Genomic DNA, 19,139 nt, shown 5'->3' with positions numbered 1-19,139 from the left:
TGCCGAATATATGCCGAATATATGCCATATTCAGGTTCATATATGTGCATATATGTTAACATATGGGGAATATATTCCCTATATATCAACACATATGTCCACATATATGCCACAATCAGGTTCATATATTTGCATATATGTCATAAATGCCTACATATATGCCTACATATATAGCTAGTATATATCTGACTTTTTGCATATGTCATACATAATGCCTATATATAGCTCACTTTTTTTATTTGCAAGGTAATATCCAAAGTTCTATATCTACGTATTTCCATTCAATGTAGATTGTGGTTTGTGGATTGTGGAAGATATGTATAAAGACAATATTGTTTAATTAGGTCTGCTGCTACTCTTATTAATTTAAAAACACAACTAAAGACCTTTCTGTTTTCCACTGCATTTGAGTTATTTCTCTCTTTTCTCTACACATTTTCTCTTTTCTCTAAATTACAGTCAGGTTATATTCTAACTGTTGAACATAGTTTTACAGTAATGTAAAGTATACATAACAATAATAATAATGATAATAATAATACATTTTATTTTTAACGCACTTTACATTTTTGGAAATCACAAAGTGCTACAGGGTTTATAAACAAAAGGCACAACAATTTAAAATGTTTTACTTGATGTGAACATAATCATCATTATCAGTTATTATTAGCATTATTAATTTTATCCTTCAACTTCTTGTTTATGCCCCAAAATGACTGCTATACAGGTTTTGTAGCAATTTGTAGAAATTATAGAAATATTAGACCTTGATTGTCAAATGTTTAAGAATTTTCAAATCATACTACTTATAATAATTTATATATAATACTTTATTTTACGTAAAAATATTTTCAAAATATTACATTTTTTTTAACATTTTGGACAAAATAGCCAATTTTACATTGAGGTGTGCAGATATCCCATGCAGTGCCCGTTACTTACAGCAGTGGTTCTCAACCTTTTCAGGCCGAGATCCCCCAAAATAATTTGAACTGGGGACCCCCGCCCCAACCAATATGCACGTAGGAGTTGATGCATTTAGTTTGACTCCGTTCCACAGATCAATATTGTGAAAATAGCCGATCTACAAGCTCACAACAACGACTCGGTGGGTTATTTTTGCCTCTTTCTTATATTATTATTGGACAATTTGGCCAACGTTTGACCAGTTTTTTTAGTATACTTTGTTGATTACTTTTGATGCAGTAATGGTCTTTTTCTTTGCTTTCTTTTATTTTTACTTTTATTTTTAGGAATTAAAAAGGTTACATAAATTGTTACTTTACTGTCATCTGGGGACCCCCCCAAAATCATGTTGGGGACCCCCCTCGGGGTCCCGACCCCACAGGTTGAGAACCACTACAATGACACATTATGTAATGCATCTGAAGGCGGAGCCTATTCATTTTGAAACAGAGGAACCAACGTCTGTCTGCTGAGCCAACATTTATTTACAAACAGGTTGCTTCCATGCTTCTACTCTACTAGATAACAGGTACGTTTAATTAGTTTATGGAATTAAAATGTTATCCAACTTGTTAGTATCGTAAATGTGCAGTTATATTAGTGTTATCCATGGATCGCACGACGCTCGTCCGTCACAAGCGTCATGGCTGAACTTAGACCTGTTTTTTGCACGTTCTCCATTTAGAACCTGTACATCTACATAAACGTTCAGATTTTAAATATAAAGTGCTTACTCCATGGCCATGGATGTTACAAGTCTACTCGGGCACTCAGAAATACCCGTATTGTCTGTATTGTTCAATAAAAAGCATTTTAATTTGATCGGTGGCCATTTTCTCCGTATTTCCTTATGCGTTCAACTACATGACCCTATCGGTTGGGAGGTGTACTGCACTCTGATACATTATAAGTCTATGACACAATGGCCACCGATCGGATTAGAATGCTTTTTTATGAACAATCCGGAATACACGGATACTTACACCCACCCGAAGTGAATTTTAACATCCGTGGCCATGAGATTAGAACTTTATATTTGAAATATGAACGTTTATGTAGATGTAGGGCCGTAAATGGAGAAAGTGCAAAAACCAGGTTGAAGTTTCCTCATGACTGTCATGAATGTCGTGATTCGCTCGGGTCTAAAGCTTAAATTATGTTTCGTCGTAAGACACTGTTGCACGCCCAAAAATCACTGATCTACAAGCTCACAGCGACACATTGTGAGCTTGTAGATAAGATTTTTGGGGCGTGTAACACAGTCTTAGACATGGCATTAGCATATTAATTTCCATGTGGTGCATCAGTGTTTATTTCAGGTATAAATCACTCCACAACAAAGCTAATGTTGGCCTCATTTGTTTTGACTGTAATTAATTATTATCATATCTATGAATTTTGTTTGTAACCTACAGTACAAAGTACAATCATTTAATTAAGAGAAAGAGAGTACAAATAGTACCAATGGATATAACAAAATCAAATGAGCTGACAGATTTGGTAATCCGTTTTTTTTACTTAGTTTTGTTTTGCAGACAGTAGCTAACAAAAGCAGGTAATGTTTATCAGTGGTTCTCAAAGTGGGCTCCAGGGACCCCCAGGGGTCATTGGGGGGTTTCCAGGTGGTCCCCAGGTAAATGAGGTTATATAGCATCAAAATAATTTTAACCACTTAAACCCTATAAATTGCCTATTTGAAAATAGCATATCTACAAGCTCACAGTGCAGCGCATGGTGATGCGTTGTGAGCTTGTAGATCAGCTATTAAAAAACACTGAAAACAAACTGTGTGGAATATTTCTGAAACACTTTTGTAACTCAAATCTTGAGTCCTTAGCCAAGTACATAGGCTACTAATTAGGGGGTCCTTGACATGAACATGTTTGAGAACCACTGATTTGTAAACACTGTAAACAAACTGTGTGGAATATTTCTAAAACACTTTTGTAACTCAAATCTTGAGTCCTAGCTTAGCCAAGTACATAGGCTACTAATTAGGGGGTCCTTGACGTGAACATGTTTGAGAACCACTGATTTGTACAACATTAATCATGAATCAGTTCTGCATTGTGAAACACTTTGCCAAATTCATCAGAAGAACTGAATGATGAGAAGGGGGCACGGTGGCGCAAATTATGAGCAATCTGATGAGTTAACATTACATTTTAAATTACTGACGCACAAATAATATCTATGTCTATTTCTACTATCACAGATGCTGAAAGAAACACCTGGCTTGCAGTGAGCACTGATCACCAGTGCAAAGACTGGACACGAAGAAGTGCGAAGACAATTTTCAGGTGAAAAAAACATCTGCTGCTACGTGATGTCTCTACTTGCAATAGAGTCTGAGGATGTCTTTATTTTTTTATTACATGTTTGGATACCTTTTACTTTTCTTTTTTGTTGTTTGACATTTTCCTCCTTTATAATTCTTAATACTATGTATGCAAATACAATTAATAGCTGTACAAAAAATTATGCCACTCTTTTACACCAAGCTGTTACCCTCAACTGTTGAGCTGGGGTCAATGACTACGCATTTCTCATTTGTTTTTCTGTCTTTTAGGTGTGGCGACAGCAGCAGTTGTTGAAAGGATAATGAAGCTTCCCGACTCGTCTAATTGTCTTAGGTAGTGTAAACTGTTTTTTTTTTCTAATCTGTTTTAAAGCATTGCAAATACGGAGACTATATGGAGGTCATGTTTTAGTTTAACAATCTTTTGTTATGTGGAAAGCAACAGACGAACACTGTTAACATGCAAACCATATATGTCTAATTATGTTTAGGTGAAGTTCTCATAGCTACAAAATGGATGCTGAGCATTGAGGGTCCGGTCGTTGTGGCTCCACAGATCAACTTCCTGGCTGGACTGGCAGCTTTTCCAGTTATTACAACTTCACTCTGGTGCACAGGAGCACGCCTGTTACACACTGGAATTCATTCAAAGGTAACTTTCTGCTTGAAGTAGAACCATCATACAGTATGTAACTCGAAAAATGTGCTCTCTTGTAGAGCAGCTATGAGTGCACCTTTTCCATATGTGATTTGTGATTTCAGATGTTTCGTTGGGATCAACCCATTGGCGGTGGCACCAACACGACAAAGCTGCTCAGCCAGAAAAGTGGGTCTATCCTCCTGTCTCCTCCCTCCTGAAGCGATTGATGGACTTCGATTGGCTTTGAGTGTAAGTTATGTGCAAAACATTCATTTTCATTCATGCCTTTAATTTATTTGCTTGATTGCGAAGCATATCTTATTGCTCTTTCTGGTAAACAACCTGTGCTGATAATCTGTTGTTCGTACAAGTGAAGTTCATGTGATGTCAAACATACCATGAGATCATTCGACAAGACAAACTTACATAATTCTATTATTATTATTATTAGTATTATTATTATTATTAGTATTATTATTACATAATTCTAACCAATAATTGTAAATATAGAAGGTGTCTTGGACTCATAAATGCACTCACTTTTCAGACAATTCAAAATAATTGCATGTTTATGAAAAAAAAAGAATAAACTAATAAAATAGATACTGTTTGAATAAAGGCTTTGGGCTATCAGCCGATAAACTCACAAGGAAACTCATGTACACTAAATCAGGTGGTGTAGCAAAACTTATATGCTTGGAGTCTTTAGAAGGTAGACTCGAGGCATTTTCCCACTGTCGTCTCATGTCCTTTTGGTCTCTTTGCAGAGGCAACAATGAAGTGGCCGCACGCAACTAAAGGCCAGCTGGGTCAAGCCATCAACAGCAAGTTGACAGAGCTCAGGCATCGCCAAAAGGCAGATAATAGAAATTATTATTCCTGTCTAAGATCAACCAATTATTTTCTGTTTATGTTTAATTGAGATTTTGAATAAATGTTTAATAACTTCCAGATGTTGTGTTTTATTTAATTCATGTAGGTATGCATATTTGTATTTATGTAGGTATACATATCCTTAACATACTGTATATGTGTAGATAAACATATATGACCTATATTTAACATATATGTGTAAATAAACATATATGACCTATATTTAGCATATATATATAATGCATATGAAATTGGACCCCTACATATATGGGCATATATGCAGCATTCATATATATGCGCATATATGTACATATATGCATATATATGTGCATATATGTTGAGAGACATACAGTATATGTAGGGGTCCAATTTCATATATGTGGCATATATGTTGAACATATTTTCTTTCCATGTGGGTCTGTCTGTCTGTCTGTCTGTCTGTCTGTCTGTCTGTCTGTCTCTCACTCTGTGTCTCTGTCTGTCTGTCTGTCTCTCACTCTGTGTCTCTGTCTGTCTGTCTGTCTGTCTCTCACTCTGTGTCTCTGTCTGTCTGTCTGTCTCTCACTCTGTGTCTCTGTCTGTCTCTCACTCTGTGTCTCTGTCTGTCTGTCTGTCTCTCACTCTGTGTCTCTGTCTGTCTGTCTGTCTCTCACTCTTTGTCTCTGTCTGTCTGTCTGTCTGTCTGTCTGTCTGTCTGTCTGTCTGTCTGTCTGTCTGTCTCTCTGTCTGTCTGTCTGTCTCTCTGTCTGTCTCTCTGTCTGTCTGTCTGTCTGTCTGTCTGTCTGTCTGTCTGTCTGTCTGTCTGTCTGTCTGTCTGTCTGTCTGTCTCTCACTCTGTCTCTGTGTCTCTCTGTCTCTGTGTCTCTGTGTCTCTCTGTCTCTCTGTCTCTGTGTCTCTGTGTCTCTGTGTCTCTGTGTCTCTGTGTCTCTGTGTCTCTCTGTCTCTCTGTCTCTCTGTCTCTGTGTCTCTGTGTCTCTCTGTCTCTGTGTCTCTCTGTCTCTCTGTCTCTGTGTCTCTCTGTCTCTCTGTCTCTGTGTCTCCGTGTCTCTGTCTGTCTCTCACTCTGTGTCTCTGTCTGTCTGTCTGTCTGTCTCTCACTCTGTGTCTCACTCTGTCTGTCTGTCTGTCTCTCACTCTGTCTGTCTGTCTGTCTGTCTCTCACTCTGTCTGTCTGTCTGTCTGTCTGTCTGTCTGTCTGTCTGTCTGTCTGTCTGTCTGTCTGTCTGTCTGTCTGTCTCTCACTCTGTGTCTCTGTCTGTCTGTCTCTCTGTCTCTGTCTCTGTGTCTCTGTCTGTCTCTCACTCTGTGTCTCTGTCTGTCTGTCTGTCTCTCACTCTGTCTGTCTGTCTGTCTGTCTGTCTGTCTCTCACTCTGTGTCTCTGTCTGTCTGTCTCTCTGTCTCTGTCTCTGTGTCTCTGTCTGTCTCTCACTCTGTGTCTCTGTCTGTCTGTCTGTCTCTCACTCTGTGTCTCTGTCTGTCTGTCTGTCTGTCTCTCACTCTGTCTCTGTGTCTCTGTGTCTCTGTGTCTCTCTGTCTCTGTGTCTCTGTGTCTCTGTGTCTCTGTGTCTCTGTGTCTCTCTGTCTCTCTGTCTCTGTGTCTCTCTGTCTCTGTGTCTCTCTGTCTCTTTGTCTCTCTGTCTCTGTGTCTCTGTGTCTCTGTGTCTCTCTGTCTCTGTGTCTCTGTGTCTCTCTGTCTCTCTGTCTCTGTGTCTCTCTGTCTCTGTGTCTCTGTGTCTCTCTGTCTCTCTCTCTCTCTCTCTCTCTCTCTCTCTCTCTCTCTCTCTCTCTCTCTCTCTCTCTCTCTCTCTCTCTTCAATCTATTCCGTTTCCATGTCTCTCTCTCTCTCTTTCTCTTCAATCTATCTCTCTCTCTCTCTCTCTCTCTCTCTCTCTCTCTCTCTCTCTCTCTCTCTCTCTCTCTCTCTCTCTCTCTCTCTCTATCTCTCTCTCTGCCTCTCTCTCACTGCCTCTCTCTATCTCTCTCTCTCTGCCTCTCTCTCACTGCCTCTCTTACTCTCTCTCTTTCTCTCTATCTCTCTCTCTCTCTTTCTCTCTCTCTCTCTCTCTCTCTCTCTCTCTCTCTCTCTCTCTCTCTGCCTCTCTCTCTCTCTCATCATCATGTAGATCAGCTACTTTCACTGGTTTCTGTTCCGAGGAGACGTACAATTTCGGTAGATGGTTAGGGAACCAGTGATCTAGAGTAGTCAGCAAAACAGAGGCCTGGTCCATCAGGGACGGAAAGACTTATATATATCAACAGACACTAACAGGGTTATCATATCTATAGCTCAATGAGAAGAAAGGCAGCCCATGAGTCCGGAGGTCACTGGTTCGATCCCTGTCCCCGACGATGTGCTGAGGTGATCATGATTTGGCATTTTTGGGTTTACACATAGTGTTTCTTGAGGATAGGCTTAGGCGTTGTTTTACTGAGGTTAGGGTTAGTGAGGGTTTAAAATGCTCATTTGTTAATTGCATGGTCTTTTTTCTCTCAAGTTCATTCTTCTATGTTTCTATGGCTTATTGTGCATATTACTTATCATTGCTTCTTTCTTTTTTCTTTCTGCATTCCCTGGCCCCGCTTATCGCTGCTTGCAGCTATATTTATAGTTGTTATTGTCGTTATTGGACACTTTGAAACACTGTCTCTCAACTAACGACAACCAGCTGTACTTGTCCAATTCTGCCCTCCTTTGCCTTGTAGCAAATAGCTCCTTCTGAACCAGGGGTCATCAACATATCCCTAACATGTCCGATGGCAAAACTTGTCTATGTCTGTGTCCTCTTTTTTTCCCTTTTTGTTTATAAATACAAAAATATATAGCCTACATATTTTTCATTATAATGTAAAACAATCTAAAATACACAATTGAATCTTAAAAAAAATAAAACATCTCAAAATAATTTTTGTGACTCAAAAGGTGTCGGGGTGACATTCTCATTAATATGTTGCAGGAGATTTGTGGTATTGTATGTTGTACCCGTACATTTAATTTTTTAAGACAATGGATTAATGGAGTGTATGAGGTGTGACAGACAATTAAACAATTAAAGTCAACGGTAATGTGAGTGACCACAGTGAAAATGGTGCGGGAAAAGAGCAAAAGCAGAAGGCATGTCATCTGTTGAGAAGGAGCACCGAGGCAAAGGAGGGCAGAACTGGAGTAAAGTAAAGTTGATTTATGTCAGTTGAGAGAAAACGTTTCAAAGTGTCCAATAATGCTAATAATAACCATAGTAACACTCAATCATAATCCATGGAAACCCTTGATCCACAGCCACCATCAGACCTCCCCCTCACCTCTGATCAAAGTTAGGCACCTTTGCATCAAACTATTGTGACACTGCATTCCTTTCAATCCTGCCATGCCCTTCATGAATCACTCATCGTGTACTGTACATAATTATCTGTTTTGACTTGAAGTCATTTTCCATAGTTCGATTCGGCATACCTTAGACTTTCTCATCAACATAGCTAGTACCTGTTCACCTTAATGGAAACCACAACTCTTAAAGTTGACACACAAAAAAAATAGTTTAGCTGGAAGAAATTAATCTCTTCCTGTCCTCAAGTATGTCCCTTTTGCTCCTGCGATGTAAGATGAAAGCACTGTCTGTACTGATAAGACCCAATTATTGAAATCCCAAACATGGAATATACTTGGACCATGCCACATTTAATGCCTGTCTCAGGAATGCCACCTGCCAGTATACAGTGGATAACTTCCTACCACTTTAACCCTGACATCCCAATTTTGGGCATGTCATTATAGGCTAAAAAGATAAGAAAATTACTGATCTACAAGCTCACAACATGCTGTGATGTGTTGTGAGCTTGTAGATCGGCTTCCCCCCCCAAATAATATTTTATTTATTTATTTGATAATTGGCTTGTTTAAAAATGTGTTTAAAAAAAACCTTTTCAGATCCTGCAACATCACGTGAGACTTAATACAGGAAGACACCAACAGATGCTAGTCATGTGCTAAAGCTCAGTGGCGGAGCGTCCGGGGAGGCCAGGGAGGCGGCCGCCTCCGGGCCCGCGACCCACGAGGGCCCGGGCCGTCAGATAATAAATCGGTAAAATCAGGCAAAAATAAGAATTAAACAACATAACCCTAACCTAACCCTACCCTAAAACCTTAAAACTGAAATAAAGTGACGAAAAGTGACCGAAAACCCGCACAATTTTGCGCACGCGCGCAGGGGGGGGGCCTGATCACTGTGCTGTGCCTCCCGGCCCGGCTTTGAGTTGTTCCGCCACTGCTAAAGCTGCCATCCTCTGGCAAAGAACATGGTTTGTTATTCAACTAAGTTTAGTTTCAGTTTTGAATACAGTGGTTTGCATGGGTGCATCTCTGTACTAAAAGTAAATAACTTTTATGTTGCTTCAGTTAAGTTACAGTGGTGTATTTTCCCTTGTTGTTCAGTAGCCCCATTACGAACCTCTCACTCCGAGATGAAGTTCCACTGCGAACTCTACCGGAATCAGTGGAACGGCCGCAAAGGGTCTGTGGATTAACCTTTTCGCCACATTGTATCCAAAAACAAATGGTAGTTTCCAAACTGTACAGATGTTTGAGGTATGCAGGAGGCAGAGGAGAGGGTGGCAGTAATGACATGGCCAAGTCATTGTGGAACATCTTGCACCATTAGCATAAGACATCCAATGTACTACATTTCTGGTGTGAAATGGCACGAGGGACACCCGCAAAAAGACCACCGCAAAAATCACCTCTCACCTAAGTGAGAGGTCCAATAGGTCCACCATGTAATGCAGAGCACAAAATAAATAAAATTTCTTCTGGCCAAGGCTTCTGAAAGACCTGGGAACTGGGAAACAATCTAAATGTCTACCCCTTGCTGAACAACCTCTTAGAAACAAAAGTGGGCAATCATAAAGGATACGTTTCATATTTGTGATATTTTATGTACAGTATATGTCATTGAATTATCTACCAAGGTTTTGTATAATGTTCCGTATTAAGGTGGAACTATGTGGTAGGATGTACACACTTGTCCTTTCAAATCCTGTTCAACATCCGTCACAATTTGCCACCTGTTTATTTATTATTTGACCAGTGTCTTCCTAGGTATGTGTCCTGTGATATCAATCTTCTCTTTACCTCCTTTCCGCTCTATCTATCTATCTACAATAGGCTACAGTAGATCCTGCCACCTGATCATTTATTATATGACCAGTGTCGTCCTAAACTAAACAGTTTTTTCAGTCTGTCATTTTAGGGATCCGCCCCTTGAGAGATATAAAAAGGCGCAATTGTTCATCGTCAAACATGCGCTACAGTACTGCTCAGTATATACAGATACAGAGGACAACGGTCATTGTAATGATTCAAGGTATGTAGTATGTATCCTGTGATATCAATCTTCTCTTTGCCTTTCCTCTCTACTTATGCTCTATCTACAGTAGGCTGTAGATAGTTACAAAGTTACAGTAAGGTTTGATAGAATGTCCACAATTTAAATATAAAACATGACAGTTAATTACACTAATTTGTTAGCATTACTTTGTGTACTGAAAGTAATACTGGTTTATTTACTAATACTCAATACTCAATACTCAATTAGACATTTTTACCAATTTACCTACAGTAGTTGATACCAACTGGAGACTGCTAAATAATATTGCCCAACATCAAAGGATGGCTGTTAAGGATAATGAATGAATGAATGAATGAGTTTATTTCGGTCATTAAGCCATGATAAATGTTGATAGAAAATACTACTTTCATCAATATATTCATTGTTGACAGACTGCACATATTTAATTCATATGGTGATACACATACCAAATATTCATTCATATATTCACTGTTTATTGATATTCTACCAACAATATTAATTCAGAAACATATTGCATTCTGGCAGAATCTAAGCTCAAGTATTTTATTTGTCTTTTTTACTTTGACTCTTACCTGTGTTTAAACTTTGCTGCTGTTATATAGGACATCTGTATTTCGCTCTGGGGATCAACCTTTCCATGTTAAAACCATTTAGACTTGAACTGTTAGGTGTTCTTTACTTGCTTACTGTCTTTCTGTAATTGCCAGCCTTTCCCTGTCCCCATTTCTATCTGTGAATTATCTTTCTTTAGGCTCTGTCTTTTAGCTGCAGACCAGGAAACCTTTTTGAATTATTATTTTGAACTGAGGCAGTGTCCGGCACAAAAAGTGAAATTAGGCATATTTTTTTAGGCAGAGGTTAAGTGATATTTTCTTTGTGATAGTAAGTGTTAAATAGCTCTATGTTCTGATAGTAATTGCTATAGAGTGTTCGCTCAGTAACAGGGGTCTCCCTTTATCACAAGCTCTTCAGTAAACGTATACCAATTTGATCCAATCAGTGAATCAGTGAAATTGAAAGTGATTACAAAAAGAAATGAGCAGACCAATGTGAAACTAAAAAATAAAAGTGAAGCTGATAAATTGATACTCTCTCCTGATTGGCTGAAATTGACAACCTACTTGAAAATGTATTTTCTTTTCATTAAAGAGCTTGAGGGCGGATTCACACTGGGTTCGATTGAATCAAATCGTTCCTGAGTACGCTTGGCTGGCCAGCATTCACACTGGCCAAGACTCGAAACCATTTCGTTTAACAGTAATGGTAAATATGTGCCTCATGGGGGCGCTGTGGACTATGGGGCTTTGGGAGAGGGAATGTCATTCACAGAAGAAAAGTCACTCTAAAGTGAATAAATAAGTTTGACTGTGTTCCTGAAGTTGTCTTGACTTATAATAACAACAGATCAACAATACACAACCAAAGCAGTGTGTGCACTGGTCTTTGAAACCTCGAAATGTAACGTCGTCTGTTAATATGATATTGGCGTCACGGACGCATCCTTGGTATGACGTCACGGACTCATCCTTGGTGTATTTATCCTTATAAATACGTTCGCCACACATGTGTTTTTTGTTTATTATTTTTCACGGCTCGCGCTACTCAAACACTAGCAGGATTATTATTTCTTGTCAACATTCAAGTAGAACTATGAGAAGGTATAACCCACCTAAAATAATGTGTAGTTATAAAAAATATAAAAGGATATATGATTAGCAGTCCACTTCCTTCTCTTGGTACGGATGGATTCACACTGCAACGTTCCGTTCCCGAGCGCGCAGCAATCGGACCCGAGACTACCTCCCCAGGTGGTTTCGAGTACGGTACGGTGATGCGTTACGGGGAACGGTTCGCTACGTTCACACTACCACAACATCTGCCATGTGGTCCGGGGTGCGCACCCGGGACCATAGTGTGAAACCGCTCTGAGAGAAAAACTAAAAACCACTTTCCCTACCTTTAAGTGTACCTGACTTTTCTCTGAAATGTTATCAATTTGAAAGAGTTCACTCACTGATGTAATTTCTTTCACAGGATGATAACCGGAAATGTTATCCTCGTGTTGATTGTTTTTACTGGGGAGATATGCCTCATCAGCATGGAAAGTATGGACAGTATTGCATTAAGAGTATAATTATTTAAATAGTAATTGTAATCAATTTTATGAGACAAAGTGATTTTTTAGTCATGGCAATAATATTTGTGTATATAAAATATTACAATGTTTGGGACCAAAAAGGATCTGATCACAAACCATTCAAATGGTTTGATTAATAACAGTCTTGCTTTTAAAGATTCACACATGCACCTTTAATGGTATTTGCTATAGGCCTAATGCTAATTGATGGCTTTATAAGTGACTACAAATGGGACGGCATTCCTTTATAAATATTGCATTTAAAGATTCCCACATGCACAGTTTCTGCTATTTGCTATAATGCTAAGTGATGGAGTTACAAGTGACTATGAATGGGACTGTAATCCCTACTTGAATATTGTCTTCTTAAATACCTTCATGCAGGTGAAAATGTGGCACGAGGTGGACAAGTAGCTCAGTCTTCAATAGCTCATTCTGGAACTCCGGAAAGAGCCATTGATGGGAATCGTGCCAGTGTCTGGTCACAGAAGTCCTGTACCCACACAAATAAAGAGTCTAAACCCTGGTGGAGAGTGGATCTGCAGAAGACTTACAAAGTGAATACTGTCAAGATCACCAACAGAAAAGACTGCTGTAGAAACAGGATCAATCTGCATCAAGCTGAGATCCGCATTGGAAACTCCCTGAACGACAATGGAAATGGAAATCCTAGGTATGCACTTGTTTGCTTTGCAGGAATACACCATTGATTCTGAAGTCAATAGAGATAAAATGTTTAAAATTGACATATGTTTCCACCATTCATTGCACCATAGTTCTTTTGACTCTTACAAAATGTTCTATGTATTACAGCAACAGTTGCAGTGTTTATGTGTATTTGCAACATCTGTTTTCTCTTTTTGGTCAGATGTGCTGTAATCGACTTTATCCCAGCTGGCGCGACCAAGTCCTTTACCTGTAATGGGATGGAGGGTCAGTTTGTCAGTATTGTGATTCCTGGAAGATATGAAATCCTGACCCTCTGTGAGGTTGAGGTGTTTGGGACCGAAAAGGAAGCTGGTTAGTCTACCGTAAATCTGATCTGATATATTCACTGTTTATTGATATTCTACCAACAATATTAATTCAGAAACATATTGCATTCTGGCAGAATCTAAGCTCAAGTATTTTATTTGTCTTTTTTACTTTGACTCTTACCTGTGTTTAAACTTTGCTGCTGTTATATAGGACATCTGTATTTCGCTCTGGGGATCAACCTTTCCATGTTAAAACCATTTAGACTTGAACTGTTAGGTGTTCTTTACTTGCTTACTGTCTTTCTGTAATTGCCAGCCTTTCCCTGTCCCCATTTCTATCTGTGAATTATCTTTCTTTAGGCTCTGTCTTTTAGCTGCAGACCAGGAAACCTTTTTGAATTATTATTTTGAACTGAGGCAGTGTCCGGCACAAAAAGTGAAATTAGGCATATTTTTTTAGGCAGAGGTTAAGTGATATTTTCTTTGTGATAGTAAGTGTTAAATAGCTCTATGTTCTGATAGTAATTGCTATAGAGTGTTCGCTCAGTAACAGGGGTCTCCCTTTATCACAAGCTCTTCAGTAAACGTATACCAATTTGATCCAATCAGTGAATCAGTGAAATTGAAAGTGATTACAAAAAGAAATGAGCAGACCAATGTGAAACTAAAAAATAAAAGTGAAGCTGATAAATTGATACTCTCTCCTGATTGGCTGAAATTGACAACCTACTTGAAAATGTATTTTCTTTTCATTAAAGAGCTTGAGGGCGGATTCACACTGGGTTCGATTGAATCAAATCGTGAGGTTGAGGTGTTTGGGACCGAAAAGGAAGCTGGTTAGTCTACCGTAAATCTGATCACAAAGCATGAATAATTATTGATTATTTACAGTCATATGCTTTGAAAGATTCACCCATACATCATTTCTGCTATTTGATATTCTGTTACAGTAATTTACGGAGTATCCCTCCCTAAATATTGTCTTCTTAAATACCTTCATGCAGGTGAAAATGTGGCACGAGGTGGACAAGTAGCTCAGTCTTCAATAGCTCATTCTGGAACTCCGGAAAGAGCCATTGATGGGAATCGTGCCAGTGTCTGGTCACAGAAGTCCTGTACCCACACAAATAAAGAGTCTAAACCCTGGTGGAGAGTGGATCTGCAGAAGACTTACAAAGTGAATACTGTCAAGGTCACCAACAGAAAAGACTGCTGTGGAAAAAGGATCAATGGAGCTGAGATCCGCATTGGAAACTCCCTGAACGACAATGGAAATGGAAATCCTAGGTATGCACTTGTTTGCTTTGCAGGAATACACCATTGATTCTGAAGTCAATAGAGATAAAATGTTTAAAATTGACATATGTTTGCACCATTCATTGCACCATAGTTCTTTTGACTCTGACAAAATGTTCTATGTATTACAGCAACAGTTGCAGTGTTTATGTGTATTTGCAACATCTGTTTTCTCTTTTTGGTCAGATGTGCTGTAATCGACTCTATCCCAGCTGGCGCGACCAAGTCCTTTACCTGTAATGGGATGGAGGGTCAGTTTGTCAGTATTGTGATTCCTGGAAAAAATGAAATCCTGACCCTCTGTGAGGTTGAAGTGTTTGGGACCGAAAAGGAAGCTGGTTAGTCTACCGTAAATCTGATCACAAAGCATGAATAATTATTGATATACAGTGTCTTTGTTTCATATTTTAGTCATTCACATCATGCTGTAATTATAGTGGTTTGTTTGGTAGCGTTGAAGGCCTGAGTGTTGTTTTCCACTGTACAGTAATAACAACTACAACGCCTACAACGACCACTACACCTGCAACTACTACTACACCTACACCTACTACCACTACTACACCTACAACGACAACAACTACTACAACGGCTGCAATAACAACTACAACACTCGATGAAGGTAAATAGGAATATATACTGCATTATGAACCGCTGTGTTCCTATGGCCTATTGAAAATGAGTGTTACTAGTTTGTTAAGCCCATTTTCTTTTTAGTATTTATCTTTTAAATTTACACTCACAAATGATTAGTCTGCCCAGTCTAAACAAAACACTATAAATGTAGTGTATTTGTGGCTATTAATGAATAAGCATTTCTGTATTACACAGTGGCAACATAGTAATTACACTTAATAACAATATTGTTACTGAATTTATTTTTGCTCTTGCTGTCCTTGCTCTTCCTTCCTACTGTATCTTCCTCTTCTTTAATCCATCACCCTCCAGAACTCATTTGTGGTCAGAGTCAAATCCAAATTGGCCTGGGACTGACTGGTCTGCAATCCTCTGGTTTGAATGGATCCTCTGGTCACCTGGCCGACCCGCAGTGCTCATCTTTCACAGAGCGTGATGGAACAGTGTGGTACCAAGTGGAACGTCAGGCTGACACCTGTGGGAACACATTGACGGTGAGGATTTGTCTGATAACTTGTTGTTACATAATTGTCTTTGTTGGTTGTGAAGCATAATTTTCGCACAAAAAAGTCTTGTCTTGTCCTCTTCTCCTGTGATTAGTTATGTGTCTAGTTATACTGTAGTTCAGCTCAGGTGGCTATACCATACAGTATGATGCTCTTTGCCACAATACATTACATATTTTAAGCTCAGTGCTTAATGAGTCTTCCAGTTTAGTAGACCTTGTATTGTGAATTTGTACTTCCATGTACTGTTGTTCTCATGTCTTACTAAATAAAGTACATCAAATCAATTTGGAATCCAAACTAATGTTGTGGTTGGTCAAAGATTATGAATAGGAGTCAAACTCAATGTGTTTTAGTCCCGATTGCAGCAAGGCTGTAATTATGGCAATGTCATAGAACTGGAACTCTGTTTGCAGCCGTTGGAGTCATGCACCACCTTCTGGCTTCTGCAGATTCTAAAACAGATAGTCCCAATCCTTGATTGGCTGGTTTCAATCTAGTAGATATGATAAAAGACACTATAATATACTCCTTAGATCAGCTTATATCAATCACAGGTGCGTAATTTGTTTCTAAGGTGATTCAGTGCATCTGTAGCTGAACGAGGGAAGGGGAGCGCTTGTTTTCCTTCTAAGCACCGCCCGTGACTGAGGGGCTTCGGGCGGGGCTTGTAAGTAAAACAAGCGCTCCCATATCCCTCGCAAACCATCTGCGCTGGTTCCTTGGCAGCAAGGCTAAGTAGCTAGGCTAGCGGTTCACACGGGATGTTCACAGACATAGTAGCTAAATCTGGATTATTATTTTTTTTAGAATTTGTATCGAACATCTTAGATACAATGAGATTGAGCTAACAGTTAGGTTTTGTTTCTCTATGTGTTTGTTTGGGAAAAGTTGACATCTAGCACACAGTCATCTGGACTGGCTGAACAGGCACTAGTCTCTCTCAGGAGTTCCTGGTAGACGGGAACTACTTTCGTGTAGAAGTTGTCCTTGTAGTGAATGATTAAGAACTGTCTTAATTGGGACGTGTCTATGATTTTCATGTTGCCATATTTGTAACCATTTTAGAAAAGCAATAAGCCACCTAAGGTCTCAGTTTACCTCTATTTTATAATGGCTGAGAGGGTCGGATCGATGCACTCGGATAGCGCCTTGTTCCTCACTACGCCCCTCAGCCATTATAAAATGCTCTGTAAACTTCAACCTCTAGTGACTTATTGCTTTATACTAGCACACACACTTCTGCATTGGTACTGTGTGAATGACCCCATGAGACCTTGCCTCTAGTGCCACCCTTATTGCACAAAAGATAGTATCTTGTAAAATAATAAGCAGACAAATCAGGATAAACCATACTGATGTAGGTGAACTTTCCTCTGGCGCCACCCTCAGTCCAAAATATTCACACAACATAATGCAACATCAAATGGGTAGTTTGCCATGACAAGATCTGCTGCCTATGGTATTAATACTATGGAATGCTACTGTGGCTTTTAGATTCTTAGACATATTATTGTATTACCTTCTGATGTATGACTGATACATTTACTGTTTAATTATGTGTATACTGGTAGGCTACTTTGTTTCCGGCTGGCTAGATGATTCACTGGACTGACCATTAAGTTAACCCCTGTCTTTCAGACCAACAACACCAATGCCATCTACTCCAACAGTGTATTTGTCTATCCTGCAAATGATTCTTCTTTCTCAGTTCCTGTGGGTTTTCCCTTCTCCTGTGTTTATCCTCTGGACACAGACACAGACACCAGCCTAGATGTGGCTATCAGACCATACCTTGAGTAAGTAACCTATTTTCAAAGTCGCTAGAGACAGTGAGAATACAGTTAGTTACAGTACACACACACACACACACACACACACACACACACACACACACACACACACACACACACACACACACACACACACACACACACACACACACACACACACGATTCCCAGCCCGACAATGTGTTGAAGTGTCCCTGAACAAGACACTTAACCCTTAACTGTAGACAGACACCGTTTGAACCTTTAAATGTTTCCTTGACAGACTTGAAGATGCCGTGATAGGTGTGGGTTCACCAACCAACGCCTCCATGTCCTTGTTCCAAAACTCCAACTACACAGAGCCTTACCCAGCAGGCCCAGTCACCCTGCCAGTGGGCTCTGCCCTGTATGTAGGAGTATCTGTAGGGGAAACAGATCCAAGGTTTGTGGTCGTTCTGGACGACTGCTACATCACTCACTCCTCCAACCCTGATAACTCCACTCGACACTTCCTCATTCAAAACAAGTATGTTTCATTCTTCAGCCTCAGCAGATGGTTTGTGTCACAATAAACAAGAAATAAAAGAGAGAGTTGGGTAGAAGTTGGGTGGGAGTAGGGTATGGGTTTGTGTGGTAAACAGCCATAATATTAACTATATTATTATCATTATTAGTCCAGCGTCTTTATCAAATAAATGGAGAATGAAGGATGAAATAGTGATGTGTAACCATGGGCCTACAACGTGACCCTCCTTTTCTTCAGGTGTCCTACCAACCGTCGTCAGGTGAAAGTGGATGAGAGCGGCTCTTCCCTCCAGGCTCGTTTCTCTGCCCTGCCCTTCCTGTTCCATGGAGACAGAGATATCTACCTTCACTGCAGCCTCCACCTGTGTGACCAGAGAGCCTCCTCATGTTCTCCTGTAAGTTTCACACTTTCTTTCCACACTCTTCTGTTTCACACCAGACAGTTAAGTCAGTAGCAAACTGTGTGCTTACTGCTATTCCTTCACCATTCACAGGTTTGCTCAGGGAGGCGTCGTCGCTCCGTTTCCACACCTGTACCCTTCAAATCCATCACCATTGGACCAATCACCTGTGAGTATCAAGAACAACAATAAGAAAGACAGTATTTTATTAAATACAAGGATCTGAAGTGCTGACAACTCAATGTTAAAGTGGATTACATTTGTTTTTGTTTTTCTCTTTGCTTTGGATCTTCAGGGGACAAGCTAGTGGAGTGAACCAGCCAACATCTTTAACTGACTCCAATATATTCAATTTTCTAATCGTATAATTGTATGATTTTTATTTGGTGCGTAGGTTTCATAAACATGCTATGCTATGATTAATCTAATCTAACTAATCATTCAAACTTTTTGTGTTTCTCTCTTCTGAAAAAAGATACACATACTGAAAATCAATAATAATGGTAACAAATAAACTGTGATTTGAGCATTAAATGGCAAATCTGTGTCTGCTTCTTCAAGGTTCAAGTACCAAATAAAACATTATATAGTTATTTAGTAAATATAGAAATATGTGAATGATCAATGATGAAGTATATTCATACATATATATTTATATAAATATATGTAGTCTCAATGTTTATAAAAGTGCTTTAAAAATAACTTATCTTGAGTTTTGTAAGAAAATACACTGATCATTTAAAGTTT

The 19,139-nt window shown here is 39.2% G+C and overlaps 2 protein-coding genes and 1 long non-coding RNA gene across 4 annotated transcripts; all 3 read left to right on the top strand.

Annotated features, from left to right (window-relative positions):
* Positions 1–1,415: 1,415 nt before the first annotated feature.
* On the top strand, positions 1,416–4,799 carry LOC308082075. Its single transcript, XR_013932894.1, has 6 exons — positions 1,416–1,495; positions 3,182–3,266; positions 3,536–3,599; positions 3,757–3,917; positions 4,028–4,154; positions 4,673–4,799. It is a non-coding gene; the product is annotated as an uncharacterized lncRNA (long non-coding RNA).
* A 7,383-nt stretch (positions 4,800–12,182) lies between these two features.
* LOC308081896 (uncharacterized protein) lies at positions 12,183–17,499 on the top strand (the record flags this gene model as incomplete). The annotated part of the gene is made up of 8 exons (XM_080423512.1): positions 12,183–12,249; positions 12,666–12,954; positions 13,150–13,301; positions 14,263–14,545; positions 14,741–14,892; positions 15,042–15,176; positions 15,503–15,684; positions 17,338–17,499. Exons 1-8 carry the CDS (start codon positions 12,243–12,245, stop codon positions 17,497–17,499), a joined length of 1,362 nt encoding a protein of 453 aa, XP_080279638.1. The 5' UTR covers positions 12,183–12,242.
* Positions 17,500–17,759: 260 nt separating this feature from the next.
* LOC308083105 (uromodulin-like) lies at positions 17,760–18,819 on the top strand. 2 transcript variants are annotated; one of them, XM_080425252.1, is made up of 4 exons: positions 17,760–17,992; positions 18,230–18,386; positions 18,486–18,561; positions 18,688–18,819. In XM_080425252.1, the coding sequence occupies exons 1-4, from the start codon at positions 17,796–17,798 to the stop codon at positions 18,705–18,707; spliced, it is 450 nt and encodes a 149-aa protein (XP_080281378.1). In that variant the 5' UTR covers positions 17,760–17,795; the 3' UTR covers positions 18,708–18,819. The 2 variants fall into 2 exon arrangements, with proteins under 2 accessions (XP_080281378.1, XP_080281377.1); XM_080425251.1 differs by having other exon boundaries at positions 18,486–18,727.
* Positions 18,820–19,139: the final 320 nt, after the last annotated feature.

This window comes from Gymnoscopelus braueri, assembly GCF_963280865.1.
Source record: "Gymnoscopelus braueri genome assembly, chromosome: 3".
Taxonomy (NCBI): domain Eukaryota; kingdom Metazoa; phylum Chordata; class Actinopteri; order Myctophiformes; family Myctophidae; genus Gymnoscopelus; species Gymnoscopelus braueri.
The sequence above is the reverse complement of the archived record's forward strand: the minus strand, read 5'-3'. Positions and strand labels throughout refer to the sequence as shown.